Source organism: Dromiciops gliroides, chromosome 5 (genome assembly GCF_019393635.1).
Source record: "Dromiciops gliroides isolate mDroGli1 chromosome 5, mDroGli1.pri, whole genome shotgun sequence".
NCBI classification, from domain to species: Eukaryota; Metazoa; Chordata; class Mammalia; order Microbiotheria; family Microbiotheriidae; genus Dromiciops; species Dromiciops gliroides.
In genome coordinates this window covers 216712010-216737064 of record NC_057865.1, presented here as the reverse complement: position 1 = coordinate 216737064, position 25055 = coordinate 216712010, and the positions used below count along the sequence as shown (strand labels likewise).

Genomic DNA, 25055 nt, shown 5'->3' with positions numbered 1-25055 from the left:
GATCATCGGTAGTGAGGTAATAACTCTTTTGTGTGCAGCATATCCCAGGGTTAGGACTGAGTTAGGACTGAGTTAGTGCTGAGGTTCAGTGTTCCCCAGGCTACTAGCTGGAAACTCCCCTACCCTGGGTGCCCCGCTGGGGGGTGATGCTCACTAAATCTTTGTCCCTTTCAAGACCCCTCCTGAGTCCCTGTGGCCCTTATTTAGGGGCTAGGTAAACCTTCTCCCTCACCTTACCCAGAGACTTGTGATTGACACCTAGTAGGCTAAGGAATTTCTTTTCATTCAGGCAAATTCACATTCCCTATAATTATGCAGACACAATTTAACTAGGTTATTTGAAAATAAAGCTCTGGGGCAGCTAGGTGGCTCAGTGGATGGAGCACAAGCCCTGGAGTCAGGAGTATCTGAGTTCAAATCTGGCCGCAGACATTTGACACTTACTAGCTGTGTGACCCTTGGCAAGTCACTTAACCTCAATTGCCTCACAAAAAAAAAAATAAATAAAGCTCTTCCCCCAAATTCCACCCTTTGGCACCATACGGCACCCTCTGAGTAGGACAGGGGTCTGGAGACCTGGATGTAATCCATAGTGGGGATGGAATAGGGAATTGCCAGAGAGGATCGCCCAGAATTAAGTTTGTCTTCATTGGCCAAGTCTTCCTAGCAGCAAGAGCCAAGAAGCTTCTCTGTTGGAGACCGCTCTGGCTTCTTAATCATGGACATGGCTTCTGAAAGCTGGGACACCCAACCTGGGTGGATCTTTCATGCCTACTAACAACGTGGATTTCCCAAGGCTCTGTCCTGGGCCTTCTCCTCTCCCTCTCTTCTATTTCACTTGGTGATCTCATCAGCTTTCATGGGTTCACTTATCATCTCAGATGTTTCCCAGATCTCTTTATCCAGCCCAAACTTCTCTCCAGACTCATATCTTCAACTGTCTTTTGGACAAAACAGAAATCACCAAAATGGGTGGTTTGTAGGCCATACTTTCAGTCAGCAGCATCAGGACACATTAGCCCTGGTGGTACCTTCTTCTCCCTTTTTACATTCTTAAACATCCAGTGGGCTAATCCCACTTGATCACTGATGGGGTTTATTCCCTGTCAAATTGAGAAGACTTGCTGTCTGTAGGTAGAACTTCAGTGATCATACAATGTCAGACTCTTCTATCAAACCATCCTTTCATCCAGAGTGCCTTTTCTTTTGCATTGGCTTTGTACCACTTCAGCCATGAAGCAATTTTGAACTAATCCTGCTAGCTACACCAAATGTTCAGAGCCCAGACTGAGATGAGTCTCTTGGTTTAGTCTTGAGACAGAAATGAAATGAGACACTTATGGATGATAATCTTTAACAATGGAAAGTTTATTTAAGAATTTCATTGAAAGGATATTCAGCAATATTATTCTTTTTCCCTAAGGCACCTCCATTTCATCAAGTATATATCTATTTTAAGCAGGTAACAAAAGATTTACTAAACTTTGGCAGGAGAAGGATATTCACTAAAGATATGTTTGAGGATACCTCTAGGTGATTCAGTTGATTCCCTTTCCCTCCTCCCAATGAGAAGGCAAGGAAAAAAAAACCTATTACAAATAGATATAGTCATGCAAAACAAATGTCCACATTTGCCATGTCAAAGCTATTTTCTGATGATTAAAAAAAAGATAAACTGCTTTTCCTAGTTGAAGAAGAGAAAAAAAGTAAATCCAAAAGTATTTGCCAGGGCAGGGATTGCACAGGATAAAGTTGTGAATTGCTTCATAGGCATCTGTGCTTTTGGAACCACTAGGGAAAAACCTTTACAACTGACTTTACTTCTGTTAGTATGCAAATAAACCTTTTACAGAACAGCATTCATCATTGACATAGAAAAAAGACAAAACAAATACTTATTTGATGACAATTACTAATGTATACAACCAAAAATCTTTTGAGTATAAGTCTAGATCAAAGGATGCTTCCTTTGAAATTGTTGAGCTTATCTCTAAATAGTTTATATTATCTCTAGTATGCTCATTCCATTTGTGCAAACAATTTGCAAGTTTAATTTATGTAGTGAGTAATATATAAAATATTGGTTTTTCCTAGGGCAGTTATTTTTGTACTTAGATGCACTATTTTCCATTCCGGAGCCTTCCTCAATCTTCTAGTTGAGTGCTCCAGTCTGACCTCTCTTGAATAGAGGGGAATCCTCCAACCTCATAACTCAGCTAACTCACAGAAGCCTAATTCTGCTTTTATCCACTCTGGGAATCAGGCCTGAGGCTGTGATTTATCAGGCTATGACTTAAGGAGTCTGGTTCTAGGCTTCACTTTCCCAGGAACTCAGTCTAAACCTCACCCAAATAATAGTGAATTTGATCTTATTCCTATGGTATTTAATGCTGTTCAGCTGAATTTCTTTCAGTCTTCACAAGTTTTGTCGAAATGCTTATGACCATTTCATGTCTAAACACAGAATGAGTTCACATATACCAAACAGTCACCAACCATCAGTATAGGAAAAAGGCTAAACATAACATATACCATTTGGGTTAAATTTGTCCCTTACAAGGCAGTTGAAAACTTGGGACAGAAATGAATGAGACTCATGAGCTCCAAGTTATTAATTGAGGCTACCAGTCTAAGGCTTGAGAGGCCTTAGACTTAGAAAAAAGGTAAGGAAAAAGTCCCTGTCCCCAGATACCAGGGCTTGGGCTAGTTTCCCTTGCTTTCAGAGTATGTTCATTCATTTTCCTGGAATTTCTAACCTGGGACAGGTCTACAGGTCTGTTGCTCAGACCCAAAACTGGGTCAGGAATTTGTTGAGCTCAGACCAGAAGAGGAGTGATCAGACTTTCCCTTGGATCACATCACTTTGGGAGCACTGAAAACTTGCAGGTCTCCAACCTGAGCTGCTCTATAGATCCTAGAAAAACACAGCTCTTAGTAGCACCCCCATCCCAACCCACCTACACTCAAGAAACCAGCAGCAGAAGGACCCAAAAAGAAAAAAGCATAACCCACATATTTCTTGCAGAAGTGCAGAGCTCAGCCCTAGCAGATAGCCTAAAGTCAAGAAGTAGGCTGGAAGAATGAACAAACAAAAGAATACCACCACAAAAACACTATTACAGTGATAAGAATATCCAGGATAGTGGGGCAACTAGGTGGCACAGTGGATAAAGCACCGGCCCTGGATTCAGGAGTACCTGAGTTCAAATCTGGCCTCAGACACTTGACACTTACTAGCTGTGTGACCCTGGGCAAGTCACTTAACCCCCACTGCCCCGCAAAAAAAAAAAAAAGAATATCCAGGATACAAACCCTGAAGAGAATGGTTCCAAAATATCTATAGGGAGAGCCTCAAAGAAGAACAGTTTCAGTCTAGGTCTAGACAGTTCCTGCAAGAGATGAATAGTTCTGTTTTGTTTGGGGTTTTGTTTTGTTTTGTTTTTATTTTTGTGGGGCAATGAGGGTTAAGTAACTTGCCCAGGGTCACACAGCTAATAAGTGTCAAGCATTTGAGACCACATTTGAACTCAGGTCCTCCTGAATCCAGGACTGGTGCTTTATCCACTGCACCATCTAGCTGCCTCAAGAGATGAATAGTTTTATTTTTTTTTAATTTTTTTTTTACACATAAGGTATTTTATTTTTTCTGTTACATGTAAAGATAGTTCTCAACTTTTGTTTATACAAGCTTTACAATTTCAGATTTTTCTCCCTCCCTCCCCTCCCTCCCCACTCCCCTAGACAGCAGGTAATCTGATATAGGTTATATCTATATATCTATATACACACACATATATATATATATATATATATATACATATATATCTCCATAATAACATTAATCCTATTTCTGCATTAATCCTGTTATAAGAGAAAAAATCAGGGCAGTAATGCAAAACCTCAAAATAGAAAAAAAAACAAAACAACAGCACCCAAAACAAAAGAAATAGTATGGTTCAATCATTTTTCTTGGATTTGGAGATCCTCTTCTATCATGATTTCCCTGGAACTCTTCTGTGCCATTGCATTGGTGAGAAGAATATAGTCCATCACAGTAGATCAACACTCAATGTTGATGATACTGTGTACAATGTTCTTCTGGTTCTGCTCATCTCACTCATCATCAGCCCACGCAAGACCCTCCAGGTTTCTCTGAACTCCTCCTGCTCATCATTTCTTACAGCACAATAGTATTCCATTGTAGTCATATACCACAACTTGTCCAGCCATTCCCCAATTGATGGGCACCCCCTCAACTTGCAATTCCTTGCTACCACGTAAAGAGCAGCTATAAATATTTTTGTACATGTGGGTCCCTTTCCCCTATCCATGATTTCTTTGGGAAAAAGACCTAAAAGTGGTATTGCTGGGTCAAAGGGTATGCATAGCTTTATCGCCCTTTGGGCATAATTCCAAATTGCTCTCCAGAATGGTTGGATCAGTTCACAGCTCCACCAACAATGAATTGAGATGAATAGTTTTTAAAAGATTTTTAAATATCAAATGAGAGCACTAAAGCAGAAAATGGGAACTATGGAAGAAAGATATGAAAAAAAAATGAACAGCTTAGAACAAGAGGTATAAAACCTTACACAAGGGGGAAAAAAACTCTGAAAATTAGAATTGGTCAAATAGATGCTAATGACTCCGTGAGAAAACAAGAAATTTTACAACAAAGTCAAAAAACTTAAAAAAAGAAGAAGAAGAAGAAGAAAATGATGCCATGGACATATTTCATGGTAAAAATAATTGACCTGGAAAACAGATTGAAGGGAGAGGTAATTTAACAGTCATTGGGCTACATGAAAGCTATGACCAAAAAATTCCTAGTTATCATATTTCAAGAAATTATAAAAGAAAACTGCAGATCTCTAGGAAGAACTGACTGCTCTCTTTCTGAAAATAATCCCAAAATGAAAACTCTCAGGAACATTATAACCAAAATCTAGAATTTTGAGGTCAAATAAAAAAATACTGTAAGTGGCCAAACAGAATTCAAATCAATGAGGAGACACAGTCAAAATCACCCACAATTTAGCAGCTACCACATAGAATACAATATTACAGAAGTTGAAAGATTTTTCAAATACACACACACATCATATACACTCATAGCCAAGAATAACTTGCTCAGCAAAACCGAATTTAATCCTACAGGGGAAATTGGATTTTTTTATTTTTTTATTTTTAGTGAGGCAATTGGGGTTAAGTGACTTGCCCAGGGTCGCACAGCTAGTAAGTGTTAAGTGTCTGAGGCCGGATTTGAACTCAGGTACTCCTGACTCCAGGGCCGGTGCTCTATCCACTGTGCCACCTAGCTGCCCTGGAAATTGGATTTTTAATGAAATAGAGGGCTTCAAAGCATTCTTGATGAAAAGATGAGAGCTCAGTAGAAAATTTGAAATGCAAACACAAGAGTGAAGAGAAGAACAGAAAGGTAAACATGAGTGAGCAATCATAAGGGACTAAACAAAGATAAACCGATTACATTCTAATATGGGGAGATCATATATGTATCCCTTCAGATCTCTATCATTATCAGTGATCATAGAGGGAGAGAGACTGCTTAGACAGATGACCTGGGAGTAGTTTGATTATGTTTTGGTGATCTTAAAAGAATAATGGGATGGGAGGGATTGGGGGAAGGAAAAAAATTGGGGTTTTTTTTTGTTTCTTTTTGTTTGTTTTTGGTTTTGGTGGGGAAAATGAGGGTTAAGTGACTTGTCCAGGGTCACTCAGCTAGTAAATGTCAAGTATCTGAGGCTAGATTTGAACTCAGGTCCTCCTGAATCCAGGGCCAGTGCTTTATTCACTTTTTCCCCCGAGGGAAAAGAATTGGGAAAATCTTCTCAAATGTTAGGGGTTCAAAAGTGGAAGTCTACAAAAAAAAAGGAAAAAGGTGGCAAGTGGGTAACACTTGATCTTTACTATCATTTGAATTGGTCAAAGGAGGGAAGAATATACACACATATACATATGCACACACAGAGTTGGGTACAGAAATACATTTCACTCAGCAGGGAAACTGGAGGGAAAGGGGGAAAAGAAAAGGGTAGAATAAGAGGGAAGGTAGATTAAGGGAGGAATTAGTATTATTCAAACAATCTCTTAAAGAAGGCGTGGGAAACAAAGAGTAGAAAAAAGATAAGAGAATAGGGCAGAAGGCAATATACCCTTAGCAGTCATAACTAATTTTGAATGAGAGAAACTCACCACAAAACAGATAATAAAAGAATTTATTAGAAAGCAGAATGCATCAATGTTGTTTACAAGAAACTCACTTGAAACAGAAAGATACACACAGAATGAAAATAAAAGGTTGGAGCAGAATTTATTATGTTTTAGCTGAAATAAAAAGGACAGGGGCAGCAATCATTTTTTTCCAGACAAAACAATAGCAAAAATAGACCTAGTTAAAAGAGATAAACATGAAAATTACATTTTGTTCAAAGGTACCACAATGAATTAATATCATCACTAAACATAAATGCACCAAATAGCATAACTTCTAAATGCTTAAAGAAGAAGTTAAATGTTACTGGGAGAAATAAATAGTAAAATTATAATAGTAGGGGATCCCAATTTATCCCCTCTCAGTCCTAGATAAATCTAACCATTAAAATAAACTAAAGGACCTCAATAGAATGTTAGAAAATTTAGATATGATAGACATCTGGAAAATATTGAATGGGAATAGAAAGAAGTACACCTGTTTTTATGTGTTATACCTTCACAAAAACTGACCCTATATTAAGGCCTAAAATCCTCACAAATAAATGCAGAAAAACTGGAATATTTAATTCATCTTTTAAAATTAATTAAATTAAGAACAATTCCAATACTACATAAACTGGAAAAAAATAGTATAAGAAAGGATCCTACCAAATTCCTTTTAAGATACAAAATATGGTCTTGATAGCTATACCAGGGAAAATCAAAATAGAGAAAGAAAACCATAAACCAATAGTAAGGAGACTAAATAACAACATATCACAAAGATTATATATTATGACAAGGTTAGATTTATATAAAAATGCAGGGTTAGTTCAATATTAGAAAAACTATGAACACAAGTGACCATATTAATTGCAAGAGCAACAAAAATCATGTGATTTTTTCATCTGCATCAATAGATGCAGAAATAACTTTTGACAAGATACAATATGTATTCCTGCTAAAAATACTAGAAAGCACAAGAATGATTCTTTCCTTAACATGATAAGCTGTACCTATTGTGATGTTTAAAATCTAAATTGTGGTCGCCTTAAATTAGAAGCTTTAGCACTAGTCCTTGGGCATTAAACATTTATTAAAGCATACAGATATTCCCATGGAGTTCAGAAAGTTAAGAAAAAAGCCTATTTAGCCTAGAGTTCCAGCCTGGTCTGGTTCTTCCTCAAGTCCTCTGCCACAAGCCTGCTTCAATCATGAACTCTCTCCAGCAAACTGATTGTGGAAGCTTTTTATAGGTCTGGAACAGAGGCAGTCCTTACACACTGCTTCAAGCTGATTGGTTGGCATCATCCAAATCCATTGGTTCTGAAGGTGTTCTCAAAGTGTGATTACAATCCCATTAACTCGAAGTAGGCTAATCAGCAGTTAATCACTCTCACTTGATTCAATCAGTCTAGATTAATCTCCAGGTGGGTCTTTGAGTATCTGCTAAATCTCATTATTTCATCACACTATCTAAAATGAAGAACCAGCATCATCTGTAATAATAAGCCAGAAGCCTTTCTGGTAAGATCAGATGTAAAACAATGTCCATTATCACCATTACTATTTAATATTTAGAACTAGAAATGCTAACTAGTAATAAGACAAGAAAAAGAAATTAAGGGAGTTAAGTATAGGAAAAATAGGAAACAGAACTATTACTTTTGGGAGATGATATGATATGATAGTTTATTTAGAGAACCCTAGAGAATCAACCGAAAAACTAACTGAAACGATAAACAACTTCAGCAGAGTGCTGGTATAAAATAAACTCCCATCAGTCATCGGTATTTTCGTACATTACCAACAAAACCTAACAGGAAGAAGATAGAAAGTGAAATTACATTTTAAATAATTACAGAAATTATAAAACACTTGAGAGTCCATATGTCAAGGCACAGGAACTGTATGAACACAATTACAAAATACTCTTTACACAAATAAAAACAAACCAGTAATTGAAGAAATACAAATTGCTCATGGGTAAGCTAAGCCAATATAATAAAAAGGACAGCACTTCCTAAATTAATTTATTCAGTTCTCTACCAATTAAACTACGAAAGGATTACATTATAGAACCAGAAAAAAAGTAACAAAATTCATCTGGAAGAACAAAAGATCAAGACTCTCAAGGGAATTAAGAAAGTGGTAAGGAAGGGGTCTTAATATCAGATATCAAACTATACTACAAGTCATTAATAAGAAATAATTCAGTACTAGTTAAGAAGTAGGTTGATTGTTGAAACAGATTGATAAAACCAAAGATACTAGCTGGCAAGAATTCTACTCAACAAAAACTATTGGAAAAACTGGAATGCAGTGTGGTGCAAACTAGGTAGAGACCAAAAACTCACACTGTGAGCCAAGACAAGCTCCAAATTGGGTATATGGTTAGATATAAAGGGTGACATAATAAACAAATTAGAGAAGCAATCAATGGATGGGGAAGAATTTGTGATCAAATAAGAAATAGAAGATCAGGGGCAGCTAGGTGGCGCAGTGGATAAAGCACCAGCCCTGGATTCAGGAGTACCTGAGTTCAAATCCAGCCTCAGACACTTGACACTTACTAGCTGTGTGACCGTGGGCAAGTCACTTAACCCCCATTGCCCCACAAAAAATAAAAAAACAAACAAAGAAAAAAAGAAATAGAAGATAATAGAAGGTAAAATGTACTACAGGTAAAATTTGAAAATTTTTGTGGAAACAAAGAGAAGCAGATGGGAGGAGAGGGAATCTTTGCAGCAAGTTTTTTTCTGATAAGATATATAAGAAACTGATTCAAGTTTATAAGAATTCTTATAAGAATAAGATATCTTGTGATAAGATTCTCCAGTCGATACATGGTCTACGGGTATGAATAGGTAGTTTTCAGAGGAAGAAATCCAAGCTATCAATAGAAAAATGCTCTTAATTGCTAATAATCATAAAGATGCTAATAATAAGATTCTGAAGCTCCACTTCACACCTATTATATTGACAAAGTTGACCCCCCAAAATAAAATAACAAATGCTGGAATTAGGTGGAGCTCTTAGTCTAAGCTATTCTGGAAAACATTTTGGAACTGTGTCCCAACAGCTACTAAACCTTTTGACCTGTGATACCACTACTAGGCCTAGCCCACAAAGAGATCAAAAAAAGAGGAAAAGGACCCATATATACAAAAATATTTACAGTAACTCTTTTTATGGTAGCAAAGAATTGGAAACTGAGGAGGTGCCCATCAACTGAAGAATGAACAGGTTCTGGTATATATGTGATACTCTTGTGCTTTAAGAAATAATGAAGAAGATGATTTCAGAGAAACATGGGAATAAATTGATACAGAGTGAAGTGAGCAGAATCCGGAGAATAATTTATACAATTACAGCAATATTGTAAGGACAAAGAACTTTGAAAGACTTTAAAACTGATCAATACAATGACCAACCGCAATTCCATAGGACTCAAGATGAAATGAACTATTTGCCTCTTGATACAGAGATAATGAAGACTCAGAATGGAGATTAAGACATTGTGAGATAGGGAGTGGGAGTGTCGAGGGGGACAGGACACAGAGCCAATTCAGAAATTGGTTTTGCTTGACACTACATAGTAGTCTCGGTGTTTCTTGCTTTCTCAAGGGAGGTAGGGTTGAGGGTGGGAGGAAGTGGGCAGAAAATGCAGATGTGAAAATAAAGTTTAATTTTAAAAAAGATCCTTGGCGTGGCAGAGGCCTGGAACCTCAATCAATCAATAAACATTAAGTGCCTACTATGTATTGAGTACTTTGCTAAGCACAAAAAAGAAAGATAGCCCCTAGCCTCAAGGAGCATACAGTCTAATAGTGGGAGAGGTGTTAGGAAAGACACTGGATGCTGGGAACATAGTGGAGAAGTCCCAAGATAATGCACCCAGGTGAGAAAACTTTCAGTGTGTCCAGAGGGTTCTGATCTAGGGCAAAGTCTGATCACTAGTCTCCTACTCCCAAGCTTAGCAAGTTAGCTTAGCAAACCCCCAGTTTGAGTCTGGGTGACAGAACTTCAGGCTTGTCCCTAACTAGATAGACTGCTGCTTGTCATCTAGCAAGAAGGTACTATTGATTCAGAACAACAGAATGCAGGCTTCTCCTTGGTTTGAGCTCCCTGTGCTTGCCACTCAGCTGCAGGCCTCACAATGGGCTGGGGATGAATCTGATAGTCAGAGGCATGAAGGTGCTGCTCATTTCTGTCCTTCTTGCAAGCACACAGCCGAATCTCTCTCTTGTCCTGGTATGCAGTTAGCCTCAGGTTGAAGTTGTGGCAACAAGTCAGCAAATTACTTTCCCCCTAGGTTTAAGCCTCCTCTTCCTCCAATTGTATCCTATTCCTGTTCCCGGCAGAGAAGGCAAATGTTGGGTAAAATCCAGTGGGGGGGGGGGGCAGTTTAGCAAGGTGTGAGCAGTGATAGGACAAAGGTACAAGGGATTTTTAAGGAGAGGATAGAGTTGAGCTGGTTTATTAGGAGATCAAAACTGGGGAGAAAAGAGAGTCTAGCTAGAGCAAAGGTGATGGTCTAGGAAAATATGGAGGGCTAGAGGGATTGGAAATCTTGGTGAGAACAAACGGTGGATTTAGGAGGAGTAAGAAAGATGAGATAAAAGATTATGAAAAAAGCAGTTTTGGGGGGGGCAGCTAGGTGGTGCAGTGGATAAAGCACCAGCCCTGGATTCAGAAGGACCTGAGTTCAAATCCAGCCTCAGACACTTGACGCTTACTAGCTGTGTGACCCTGGACAAGTCACTTAAACCTCATTGCCCTGCAAAAACAAAAAATAAAAAAGCAGCTAGGTGATGCTTCAGTTTTCTCAATTGTAAAATAGTAATAGCACCTACATCTATCTCATGGTTGTTGTGAGGATCAAATGAGATAATATTTTTTAAAGTGTGTAGTTCAAAGTTGTGGTATAAGACTGTGATGGAGCACTATTGTGCTATAAGAAATGATGAGGGAGTGGTTTCAGAAAAAACATGCCAAGACCTATATGAATTGAGGCAGAATAAAGTGAGAAGAACTGGGAGATGATTGTGCACAGTTAAGAGCAATGTTGTAATGATGATTAACTGTGAAAGACTTAGTTACTCTGGTCCAAGACAATTCCAAAAGGACTTATGATGAAAAAATAGTATTCACCTCTAGAGAGAGAACTGATGGACTCTAAATGCAAACTGAAGTATAATTTTCTCACTTTATTTTTCTTGCTTTTTTTGAAATGTGGCTAATATGAAAATAGATTTTGCATGATTTTACACATATAATTGATATCATATTGCTTGCCTTCTCAGTGGATGTGGAAGGGAGAAAGGGAGAGAATTTAGAACTCAAAAATTTTAAAGAATGCTAAAAATAAATTTAAAATGAGAATGTTTTTAAAAAGTGCTTATTCAGTACCTGGCACCTAGTAGGTACTTGGTAAAAAAAATTTCAGAAAGATTATGAAAGGATATCCATTAATAAGAACTCTGAAATTCCTTTATCCTTTCATAATCTGAATTCTAAATTCTCTCACTTTCTCCCTTCCACATCCACTGAGAAGGCAAGCAATATGATATCAATTATATGTGTGAAATCATGCAAAATCTATTTCCATATTAGCCATATTTCAAAAAAAGAGTCTGGAAGTAGTATTCCAACTCCCCCTCCAGGACAAATTTTTTGGGGTGTGGGGTATGAGAGACAATGCAACCTATATCAGAAAGGAAGGCAAGGGATGTGATATCATTTGGGGCGGGGTAGATGTGGGAGGACAGCTCTCAGCAAATGTCAAGAGAAAGAAAGAAGGAACGTGAGAAAAACTAGTCCAAAATGAAGGTAAATTTGTTCATTATAAGTGATCATTCTTGAGGGCACAAGTAGAAAAGGTGGATTGATTTGGTTGAAGTGGATAGAGATAAGAGTAGGCAGTTGGAATGGGGGAGGAATTTTTGCTCTTTGGTAGTCAGGGATTCAATATCACAGAGAATGAGAGAGAGGGTGGGAGTTTCCTACCCCTTGAGGAATAAATTCATGGAGAATATCATTGGTGGGAGGAACTCTGCTATTCAAGGCATTTGAGTAGGATCTTCAAGGGACCTCTACCTGGTGCATAGGCCTACTGGTCCATCCAGAGACAGAAACCTAAGCAGATCCTGGCTGTTAGTCTGATCCCTAGGCACCTCTGCTGCCTAAGCAGCTATATAACCATTGAACAGTTCACAGGAATGGTTTGTGAACTTCACTCATCTTAGACACTTAAAATTTGTTTAGCACTGACTGGTTTCTGGGTTTAGGAACTAACCATAGTAGGACTGGTGGATTTTTGTATAATGGGGAGTGTGGCTCTAAGGGATTCATATCCTCTCAGTCTTCTGTTCTGTAGCAGTATTGGAGGTTCACATTTTATCTTCAATTTCCTTGAAGTGGACCCCAAAAACCCCAACTGGCCCTGGAATTCTAGTTTCTTGTTAACTTTTAAACTAAGGGTAATCCAGGTTCAGGCTTTACATACTTAGCTCAGTCTGGACCAGACTGTATCAGCCTTAGAGCTGATCTATTTTGGTGTCAGATACTTCATAACTTTCACCCTGAGATGAAGTTATCACAGTCACTGGGAGTGTATTTGAAATATATCCTAACTGACTTTCTTAGAGACCAGAAGAATGGAGTTAGAAAGCCAGGTGGCAGAGTTTGAGGATCTGGTGGGTTTAGGTCCCACCTTTTATGTTTCCTGTACCTGTGACCCTTCCTGGAACTCAGGTAACTAATTTGTTAAATGAGAGATTGGATTGGATAACTTTTGACATCTCTTCTAGGTTGTGACCTATGAAACAGTTATTGATCCTATGATATCTGATTTTTTTCTTCTGAAGGTACCAGAAAGCAGCTGAAGAAGCAAATACAGATAAGAAGAAAAATGTAAGTATTCAAAAAATTACCATGTCACACATAATAACGTGAAAAGAGCCTGTGTCACTAAGCTTCAGCCGATCACTGTGGGGTTCTTTAGCTCCTTGTCAGCTAAGCCTAGCAGTCGTGCCAAATGTTTAGATTTGTTAGCTGCTTACTCAGATTCAGTGAATATTAACGTCTCCAGTGAAGTCTTGCTTTTGAACCACTTTCTTTTTTGGGTTCCTTGAAAGATGGAGAAGTCAAATGATGTGCCTGAACTTAACAAGATGACTTACTAGTTGTGCTCCAATTAGAAGTCAAGGTTTTTCTGTTCTTGTCATTTTTTCCTTTAACCTCACAATGTAAATATTCCCTTCCATGCTTTTAACTTGTTAGCATCTTTGCAGCTGCTTTGATTCTTTACTTAATTCTTGAAATCATCATTTCCCAAACTTTTTTTGTTATAACTACTTAGAAGTTTGAAATATATTGGGAGAACCCATAAATGCTACTTGTAGGTGGGATGGAAAAAAGGGCTTGAATTTGAAGTATCTATGGGATATGTATCAATGAAACCAGCAAAATATAGGAAAAAACTCTATTTTATGCTGAATTATTACCTTGTGATAAACTGTTGGCATATGCTGTTAAATATATTTAATTAAATTATTAATAATTAGAGGAGGAAAATATCACTAATACTGAAGTTTTTTCTCAAAGTGCTCAGTGGTCATTTAGTACGGGGCTTCTTAAACTTTTCCCCCTCATAACCCCTTTTCACCCAAGAAATTTTTACGCAACCCCAGGTATATAGGTATATAAAATAAGTATACTTTTACTGTTGCCAAATTTTTTGTGACCCCCACATTGGGTCATGACCCACAGTTTAAGAAGCTTTGATCTAGTACAACTTATACCTGAACAAGAATCTCCTCTATAAACAAAATCTTTATTTATATTAGCAGCTAGGTGGCATAGTAGATAGTCGATCCTGGAGTTGGCAAGACCTAAGTTCACATCTTTCCTCAGACACTAGTTTTGTGTCTTTGAATCAAACAGAAGTTAACAGTTTCCTCAACTGTAAAATGCAAAAAAATAAAATAACAGCACTTGCCTCCCAGGGTTGTTGTGAGGATCAAATGAGATAACAATTATAAAGCTCTTAGCATAGTCCCTGGCACATAGTAAGTGCTATATAAATGTTAACTATTATTATTTAGAACACTATTAAGGAAATGCTGCTTTAAAACAAAATTTCTTTTTCTTTTTTTGGGGGGGTGGGGCAGTGAGGGTTAAGTGACTTGCCCAGGGTCACACAGCTAGTAAGTGCCAAGTGCCTGAGGTCAGATTTGAACTCAGGTCCTCCTGAATCCAGGACTGGTGCTTTATCCACTGCGCCACCTAGCTGTCCCCTAAAACAAAATTTCTTAACCCCTAATCGAGTTAGCTGGTTGAAGATTCATAAAATGCAAGAATCCCTGGGTACCTCTAAAAGGTTTATTGGCCTTAAGTAAAGGAATGATATGCTAGGAAGAGAAGCTGGGCTGGTCACATGATAAGAATGAGGGATGACAGGGGAACAAGCAGAGGGCTCTGCTGGTGCACTCAAGATGCAGGAGAAAGCAAGGAAGGCCTCAAGCACAGGGTGCAGAGACCCTCTGGCGCTTTGGGGAGGACAGGAGTCACACAGGAGGGGTGGATATGAGTGGATTTCAGTCTCTAGCACCTCTGGTCAGGGTGAATGTGCTGCAGCTATTTTCCTTGGGTTCTTTGGCATAGGAGTTCATTTAGCTGAATTCTCTTTAAAATTTATGTTTCTACTTTGACTTGTATGAAAATAAGACTGGGGATGAGAGCTGACACACTAGATAACAGTCAGGATGTAAAAGGGTCTCAACAGGCTGGAAGATGAGACTCAGTAAGGATAAATGGCAAGTCTTTTACCTGAGGACAAAGAGTTAGCTGCACAAGTATGTATGTGTAGGGCAGGTGTGGTATTCTGAGAAGGTTCTGGAGGTTTTGGTGGACTCACTGTGGGTCAGCAGTGTGTTTTGGCAATCAGAAAAGCTCATGCAGTCTGCTGCTCCATGTAGAGGTACATAGCTTCCAGGAATGAGAGGGGAAGGGTTGATAGTCCAGCTGTACTTGACCCTTGTGGGCACCATGGTTTAAGAAGGACATCAATAAGCTGGAGAGCATGCAGAGGAAGACAACCAGGATGGTGAAGGGCCTCAAGGGAGTGTCACATGAGGACTGCACTCGTTTATCCTGGAGAACAGACTCAGAGTGGGTTGCTCCCAGGGGGCAGCACTAGGAGCAATGGGCAAAAATTGCAGGGAGGCCAGTTTAGGCTTCACGCTAGGAAAAGCATCCAAAAGTACCATAGATTGTCTCAAGATGGTAGCTCTTCCTTCAGGCAGAAGCTGGATGATGGCTTAGGGCACAGCTGACAGTAGGAGAGGTTCTTTCTGTATGTGGATTGGACTAGATGGCGGTTGGGGCCCCTCCAGCTTCTGTGATTCCTAGAATCATTGCTATAGAGCTGGAAGAGAAATGAGAGGCCGTTGAACCCAACTGCTCCATTACAGGCAAGGAAACTGAAGCACAGAGAAGCTCACTAACTTGCTTATAGTCACAGAGGTATTAGGCAGTGGAGCTGGGGTTTAAACCCAGGATGTCTGACCCCAAACCCAGTATTCTTTTGGATATGAAGTCTGTAAATAATGGTTTAACTGAGGGAACTCTGCAATATTGAATTCTGTGATGAATGAACATTCACATTAGGGTTAGGTTCATAGTCAGGAAAGGTTAAGGTGGAAAAGAGGATCACTGTCTCATGTCATATTTGTAAAAGATAATAGAACTGTACTCAGGAAACACATTAAGTAATTGTGAAGCGCTGTGCTAGGGATACAGCTTCTGCATCTGTGGAGTTTAAGGAAAGGAATATAATATGTGCAGAAGTAATCCAGACGATCATCCAAACAGAAATGAGCTTAATACGTCATGACATCAATCAGTAAACATTTATGAAGGACCTACTATGTTCCAGGCACTGTGCTAAGTGCTGGGGAAACAAGAAAGGTAAAAGACAGTCCCTGCTCTTGATAAGCTCACAATCTAATGGAGGAGACAACGTGGAAATAATTATATACAGATAAACTACATACAGTCTGTCTTTATGGAGCCATGCTGTCTCTTACAACTTTTCTTTCCCTAAATGCTAATGAACCATTCCTTTAATAATGCATCCTAGACTTTTGCTAAGAAAACCAGGAGGTGGACACATCTTGATTTGAGAAAGAGAAAAAGGGAGAAACAGCAGGACAAACACTGAGACTTGGCCAGATTCTTAAAACCAGAGGCTGGCAAGCTTGACTTGGGTTCCTGATGAAATTTTAGAATATATTCTTTTTATTTTAATTTTTATTTATTTGGGGGGGGGGATGAGGGTTAAATGACTTGCCCAGGGTCACACAGCTAGTAAGTGTCAAGTGTCTGAAGTTGGATTTGAACTTGGGTCCTCCTGAATCCAGGGCTGGTGCTTTATCCACTGCACCACCTAGTTGCCCCTATAATATATTCTTTTTTGTTGTTTTTTGCAGGGCAATGGGGGTTAAGTGACTTGCCCAGGGTCACACAGCTAGTAAGTGTCAAGTGTCTGAGGCTGGATTTGAACTCAGGTACTCCTGAATCCAGGGCCTGTGCTTTATCCACTGTGCCACCTAGCTGCCCCCTAGAATATATTCTTATTTTTTATTTTTATTTTTGTTTTTATTTTTTGCAGAGCAGTGAGGGTTAAGTGACTTGCCCAGGGTCACACAGCTATTAAATGTAAAGTGTCTGAGGTCAGATTCGAACTCAGGTCCTCCTGAATCCAAGGCTGGTGCTTTATCCACTATGCCAGCTAGCTGCCCCCTTAGAATATATTCTTAAAGAGATGATTGGTGAGAATTAAGAAAGGGAAGTGATTACTCAAGTCAGCACAACTTCATCAAGAACAGGAAGTGTGTAACAAATTTTATTGCCCTTTCTGATTTGTTTTTCTTCCTAAAATTACTATTCTGGAAGATCATCAAGGGAATTCTGTAGATGTGTTATACCTGGATTTAAATAAGCCTTTTAACAAAATTTCTTGCATTATCCTTATAAACAAGATAGAGGTATGTGGCCTAATATTGAGAGAAGGATGACCAGAGTGGTGAGGTGCCTATGTATAATTTTATAGGTGGCAGAGTGCATAGAGTATAGGACTTGGAGTAAGAAAGACCTGAATTCAAATGTGACCCCAGATACTAGGTGTAACCCTGGACAAATCACTTAATCTCTATTTATGTTTCCTTATATCTAAAATGAAGATAAATAATAGCACCTACCTCCCAGGGTTGTTGTAAGGACAAAATGAGACAGTATTTGCTCACCCCCAATTGCAAGTATTAAAATGTTATGGGGGGGCAGCTAGATGGCGCAGTGGATACAGCACTAGCCCTGGATTCAGGAGTACCTGAGTTCAAATCTGGCCTCAGCCACTTAACACTTACTAGCTATGTGACCCTGGGCAAGTCACTTAACCCCAATTGCCTCACTAAAAAAAAAAAAGTTATGTAAATGATTATGCTAATGATTATTATTACAAAGAACAATTTAAGAAACTAGGGTCTTTTAGCTTGGAGAAGAGGAGACTTAGGAAAGACATGATCATGGCCTCCAAAGTAATTAAAAGGCTATCCTGGGAGAAAGGAATTAGGCTTGTTTTGCCCTACCCCAGAAGGCAGAACCAGGGGCAGTGGTTTGAAGTTGTAGATTTAGATTTCAGCCCGAGATTTGTAAGAATGTGCTAATAGACCTGTTCAAAAGTATAATGGGCTGCTTGATGAGATCATTGGTTTTCAGGTACTAGAAGTTTGCCAAGCAGAAGTTGAATAACTTCTGAGGAATGTTTTGGGGGGTATTCCTATACAGATTTGTTTAATTTGGACAAGGTTGCCTGAAGTCCCTTCCAAGACTCTGTGACTAGAAAATAGACCAATTAAGTGAATTCAAAATTGGTTGAACAGTCAGACTTAAAAAAAGAGCCGTTAGTCACTTGAGGTCAACTTGTGAGGGAGATTGTCCTCTATGCTGGTAATGTTCTTCCTCTTCACTTAGATCTCTTGAAATCCCTAGGTCCCCCTTCAAGGCAATACTACTGAAATTGCTTTGCATTTATAGTACTTATCTGCATACGTGTTGTATACTCACTCCCTGCAGAAAGTAAGTTCTTTGACAGCAAAGATTGCTTCCTTTTTTTGTTTTTCTGATTTTATCAGTGCCTCACAAATATAATAGATGATAATGGCCAACATTTATATAGCATTTACTTTGATTCTCATAAGCATCCTTGGAGGTAGGTGCTATATCCCCATTTTGGAAATGAGATTCAGTGACTTGCCTGGGGTCACACAGCTAGGAAGTGTTTGAGGTTGGATTTGAGCTCAGGTCTTCCTTATGCCAGACCTGATAGTTTCTCCACTTGGCCACCACCTTTCAAGGTGCTTAATAAATCCTCTTTGAATTAAGGAGAGTGCCCCCAAGGAACCTTCCTTGCCTTTGTGCTATTCAACCTCCTTTCTAGTAACTTGACTGAATCAAAAATCAATAAATATTTATTGAAGGCCCACTATTTATGTGTAAGATACATTTTAGAGATGAGAAAACAGATAAGTAGAGATTAAGTGATTTGTCCAGGATTACAGCTAGTATCTGGGGTCAGATTTGAACTCAGGTCTTTCTTACTCCATCATGATCAAATTTGCAGGTGAAATGAAGCTGACAGACAGCTGATACACTGGGTGACTAAAAGTCCTCCAAAAACCCTCAGTAGGCTGGAATGATGGGCGAAATCTATATGATGGAATTTAGTAGGAATAAATGTCAAGTCTTTCATGAGGGTTCAAAGAAACAACTATACAAATATCAAACAGGAGAGTTGGGGCTGGAAAGATCTGGAGATTTTAGTAGATTACAAGCTCAATACAAATCAATAGTGGGTATATGGCAGACAAAAAACACATTCTTAACATGGATTAAGAAAGACATAGTGTCCAGAATGATTGTTCTGCTTTATTCTTTACAGTCATGGTTAGACTACATCTGAGGTATTTGAGGGTTGTTTTTTTGGGGGGGGGGCGGGGCAATGAGGGTTAAGTGACTTGCCCAGGGTCACACAGCTAGTAAGCTAGGGACACAGCCTCAAGTGTCTGAGGCTGGATTTGAACTCAGGTCCTCCTGAATCCAGGGCCAGTGCTCTATCCACTGTACCACCTAGCTGCCCTGGGTTGTGGGTTTTTGGGGTTTTTTTTTAATTTTAGGAAGGTTGTAGATAAGCTGGAACAAATCCAGTGGAAGGTAGCCAGGTTCTGAGGACTGGAAACTATGCCATAGTTTGAAGAAACCAGGTACATTTTGCTTTAAAGAAGAGAGGGCTTAATGGGATAGCTTTCTTCCAGTTTTGTGAATGACTTATGTGGAAGAAGAATTACACTTGTTCTGCTTGACCTCTGAAAGCAGAGCTAGGAGCAATGGGTATAATTTACAGAGAAGCAGGTTTTTGGCTTGATTTAAAGAAAACCTTGGAAGGAAGGAAGGAAGGAAGGAAGGAAGGAAGGAAGGAAGGAAGGAAGGAAGGAAGGAAGGAAGGAAGGAAGGAAGGAAGGAAGGAAGGAAGGAAGGAAGGAAGGAAGGAAGGAAGGAAGGAAGGAAGGAAGGAAGGAAGGAAGGAAGGAAGGAAGGAAGGAAGGAAGGAAGGAAGGAAGGAAGGAAGGAAGGAAGGAAGGAAGGAAGGAAGGAAGGAAGGAAGGAAGGAAGGAAGGAAGGAAGGAAGGAAGGAAGGAAGGAAGGAAGGAAGGAAGGAAGGAAGGAAGGAAGGAAGGAAGGAAGGAAGGAAGGAAGGAAGGAAGGAAGGAAGGAAGGAAGGAAGGAAGGAAGGAAGGAAGGAAGGAAGGAAGGAAGGAAGGAAGGAAGGAAGGAAGGAAGGAAGGAAGGAAGGAAGGAAGGAAGGAAGGAAGGAAGGAAGGAAGGAAGGAAGGAAGGAAGGAAGGAAGGAAGGAAGGAAGGAAGGAAGGAAGGAAGGAAGGAAGGAAGGAAGGAAGGAAGGAAGGAAGGAAGGAAGGAAGGAAGGAAGGAAGGAAGGAAGGAAGGAAGGAAGGAAGGAAGGAAGGAAGGAAGGAAGGAAGGAAGGAAGGAAGGAAGGAAGGAAGGAAGGAAGGAAGGAAGGAAGGAAGGAAGGAAGGAAGGAAGGAAGGAAGGAAGGAAGGAAGGAAGGAAGGAAGGAAGGAAGGAAGGAAGGAAGGAAGGAAGGAAGGAAGGAAGGAAGGAAGGCTTTCCTAATAGAACAATGGAACGTATAGATGGCCTCAGGAGGTAGTGGGTTTTCCTTCACTGGTGGTCTTTGATCAGAGGCCAGATCAAAAATAGTATTCTACTTGTTCAAGAATGTTAAGACATTCCTGTTTCATTACAGGTTATATTAGATGATCTCTCAGATTTCCTCCAATTCTGAGATTCCATGATACATGATACAATGTGATAGGGGCAAAGGAAAGATCCAGATCAAGTACTCTAGAAAAAATTTTGGAAGAAGAATTGACTTTCAGCTGAGGGCATTAGGGAAGTCTTCATCAAGAAAATAGCTCCTGAGCTGGTCCTTGAAGAAAGAGAGAGGTTTCTACAGATTGGTATAAAGAAGTAAGTTAGGAGCAGCTAGATGGCGCAGTGGATAGAGCACCGGCCCTGGAGTCAGGAGTACCTGAGTTCAAATCCGGCCTCAGACACTTAACACTTACTAGCTATGTGACCCTGGGCAAGTCATTTAACCCCAATTGCCTCACTTTAAAAAAAAAAAAAAGAAGTAAGTTAGAGGCATGGAAGATAGCTTATGTGGATGTAAAGAGGGGAAAGAGTATAGGATGAAATAGGGGAATAGCTTAGTGGTCAAGTTTGTTTGGAAGGTAAGGTGATTTAGTAGCATAAATGAAATAAGAATTAAAAAGCTTGGTTGAAGCCGGGGTTGTGAAGGCTAATAATAGTAGCAACAGCAATAATAATACTAGTTAGTGCAACAGCAGTTGACATTCTTGTAAGAGCAATAGGTTTAAGATGTGCAAAATGTTTTACACATATCATTGTAGGCTAAGAAGTTTGTGTTTTTTCTATAGACAGCAGGGAGCCACTGAAAGTTTTTGGTCAGCATAATGACTTGTCAGACCTGTACATTAAGCAGCTTATGTTCACAGCTCTGCAAAAGTTGAATTGAAGAAGGGAGTGGCCCCAGACTGGGAGACCAGTTAAAAGGCTCTTAATATTGTCCAGGGGAGAAGTGACGAGGATGTCAGCTAGAGTGTAACAGTATCATAGAAGATGAATGGGAGCAGGAGTGAGAGAACATAGAGATAGAATAACAACAAGAACATCATAGTTTTGCACAGGGCTTTAAGGTTTGCAAATTCTCTTATGTGATCCTCACAACAACCCTGTGAGACGAAGGTGCAACAGCACCTGAGACTTTGGACTCAACTCTTAATTGGATGGGGAGGTGGCACTGAGGGAGAAGAAGAATCAAAGATCAGCCTGGGTGACTGATGGTGTCAGGCAGGATCAGAGGAGAGGGGACTTCAGTTTGGGGCATGTTGAGCTTTAAGTGGTCTTGGCAGGTTATGGTAGAGTTATTGAGCAAGCCTTAGAGATGTAGGACTAGTGCCCAGGGAAAAGCTAGGGAAATAGATCTGGGCATTTTCTTCATAAAAGGGACAAGTGAATCCTGAAAACAGATGAGTTAAACAAGGGGGAGAGATTAGAAAAATTATAATCTATGCAAACATAAAAATTGTTTCTAAGATGTTTTAGCTCATTAATACTATCTGGAATGAGTTGTGTGCTTTCAGCTGCCCTCTATCCCTGTTCCGTAAAAACCTTACATTAAACTCTTACTAATTAAAAAAAAAGCATAAAGCTTCTAGCATTTGGATATTGTTCCTTTTCCTCTTAATTTTTAGAGTGAAAACCTCTGTCTCCAAGTTAACTACCATTAGATCTGGATTTTTCTTTCTTCCCATTTTGTCCTTATAAGTCCCTCCTGTTTTATCACTTCCTGCTTCAGTCTCTGACTTTCTTTCTCTTCCCCCCTCCCACCCCTGGGGTGTAGCCTTTCTCCATGTGGCACAGTTGTAACTGTTCACAGCTGTCTGAGACAGCAGTGAACAAGGAGCAGCGCAGAGTTTTAACTTTCATTTTACAGAAGATATGTTTGATGCATCAACAGACAGGTTGTAGCTAACAATAATTTCCCTTTCTTCTAGAACACTGAGAACTTCCCCCAGCATTTTAGAAAGGGGACGCTGAGTGTGTTAAAGAAGAAGTGGGAGAATCCAGAGCTGGGAACAGAGCCTCAGACAGAAACTCTACGGAACAGCAGTGCTGAGGTGAGACTGAAGGGCGACCATCTCGGTGTTCCAGTGGAAAACAACACTTCTTCAGTAGCTGGAATTACTCAAGCAGAAGGGATTGTTACCAGATCTAGACTTCAGTCCCCTTCAGAAGTCCTTCTCCAGGCTCAGTATCCCCACAATCACAGTGAAGAGTTTAAAGTCCGTTCACTAGACACTGGCAAAATGGAAAACTGTCTGAGAGAATCCAAGCAAGAAACAGGAAAACCTGAAGCCAATGAGAACCCAGATGCTACAGGCAAAATAGAGAAATATAACGTCCCACTCAACAGACTTAAGATGATGTTTGAGAAGGGAGATTCAGCTCAGACAAAGGTAAGATTGGGGCAGATTACAAATTTAAACAAGTCATCTACTTTTCTATTGCATCGAGAAAATCAATAGGTTAAATATATAAGGGCTATTAAAATCGATATCTTTTTTTGCTTCAAAGGTAGCAAATTAATTGTGAGTTTCGGTTTCAACTTAATTTCACAATTGGCATAATCTGAATTTTTTTCTTAAAAACAGAGTAAATTCAGTCTGACTTTCAGGCTAATCCACAGAAATGGGATAAGGTGTGGAATAAGCTGAAAATTACGTCTTGTGCTTTTCCTTTTTAAGTTTTCTTTCTGTGCCTTTGTCATTTTAATCCTTAATTGTGAAATCATGGTTAAGATTCTATCAACTTTGACACAGCTACAGATGAAGTGCTATGCTAAAGTTTCAGCATTATGACTGAGTGTTGGTTGTCTCTTTCCCAGCTGAATCCCTTCTTTTAAACTTCCTCCTTTGTGCTCTCAACAAATGTTTTCTATCAGCTAAAATCCTTTCCCAGGGAAAAAAAAAATAAGTGAAGATGGTAAGCCTAGCCTTTGCCTTCACTAGTTTTGACTTGCAAATACATAGGGCTTGCATTTTCCTACAACTGCTAATGAAATTTGATCCCGCATGTGGACTGCAGACTAGGTCCCTAGAGGGAATTAACTAGAAAATGAGTTGCATATGCCAGTGACTTATAACAGAGTCTAGGGGCCTCAGAATTGGTAGATTTTTCCAGTTTTCTCATAGTTTCCTACATATTTGGATGGCTCACTGGAGTGGTTTGTTACAACATTCATTATGATTAAATAAACAGATTTGATGGTGAGTAAGCTCTTACTTACTCTACATACCATCCAGATAGGAAGGTTGATTGTATGAAGTTAGATATTTAGCCTGAGTATCTATTTACAAATTGTTTTTGTGAGGAAGTCCTTTTGCTACTTGAGTTAAAAAATGAGTGGAATCCTTTTTTTAAGGCTTGGAGATCTCTTAGAACTTTGAAAAAACAGTGTTCCTCAGGTCCCTTGAAAAATTATTAAGTTAGACTTGAGGAATATTTGTGAGGAAGAAGGAAGATTTTTAAAAGAAAACGGTGCTCAAATTTCGAAGGTCACATTAGTTTTCTCTATGTGAATAAAAATTGGCTTTCTTTTTACCTTAGTGTTGAAGCCAGTTGTCATTAATGTTGCCATGCAACAATTTTGATTTTTTTTTAAATAAAATGAAGCATGTATTGCAAAAGGCCTTTTTTCTTACTTAAATTCTGTCCCACCCAGTTTCATATTTTTAGGCCTGCCAAATCCCCTTTTCTTCACAGGCTTTATCAAGAGAAAAAGGAATTTTAAATGGAAGGAGAAAAATCTCAGAAATCTAAAAAGAGGGTAAAGGGCTTTGTTGAAACTCAAAGCACCATTGTAAGTTGCCACCTCACAGACCCTATTAGGGGCAGAAGAGCTGATGTCATGCCGCCACATACAATGCAGATACAGTGAGGAAGGCCCGGATACATGTTGAAACTGATCTAAGGTAGAAAATAACTGGGATAGTAATACAAAGTGCTAACACATGCAAGGATCTAAAGAGAAGCATTGGTTTTTTTTTTTTCTTCTTTGCATTTTCCCCCTGAAGTTGTTGACCAGGAGATGGTGGGCCAGAACAAGCCTGTCTGTGGTCAGGTTGGAGTAGAGCTCTGACATACATTTAATAAGAGCCTACCCAGAAGGCAGATGGTGTTGGATAACCTGGTGGTATCGAAGTGTTTGAGAAGTGTCCACATTTGGCTGCAACCTTTTTGTACCTTTTCCATTCACAGCTTTAAAGAGTCGTAACTGCACTTGGAGCACCGGCCCTGAAGTCAGGACTACCTGAGTTCAAATCCGGCCTCAGACACTTAACTAGCTGTGTGACCCTGGGCAAATCACTTAACCCCAATTGCCTCACTAAAAAAAAAAAAAAAAAGAACTGCACTTGTCCTTATTGAGGTTTACAGCTGTTTAAATAATTACAATTTTCTGTGTTGGGAAATCATTCTGGGCTGCTCTAAACAGTTGACTAGATTCTGCAGTGGACTAGAGATAAATTAAACTGGACCAAAGAACTGTATGTTGTGTCTGGATATCTATATGTAGTTATTACTAGCATTGATTCAGCTTTGGCCTAGTTAAGGCT

At 39.3% G+C, this 25055-nt stretch overlaps 1 protein-coding gene across 2 annotated transcripts in view; it reads left to right on the top strand.

The window, feature by feature from the left end:
* The window catches only part of LIMA1 (LIM domain and actin binding 1), a 133348-nt gene that overhangs the window by 50083 nt on the left and 58210 nt on the right, over positions 1 to 25055 (top strand). For both annotated transcript variants that reach the window (XM_043966038.1, XM_043966037.1), the window contains exons 3-4: positions 13083 to 13128; positions 22437 to 22898. In XM_043966038.1, the coding sequence (XP_043821973.1) occupies positions 13083 to 13128; positions 22437 to 22898 (508 nt within the window). The remainder of the gene's footprint in view (positions 1 to 13082; positions 13129 to 22436; positions 22899 to 25055) is intronic.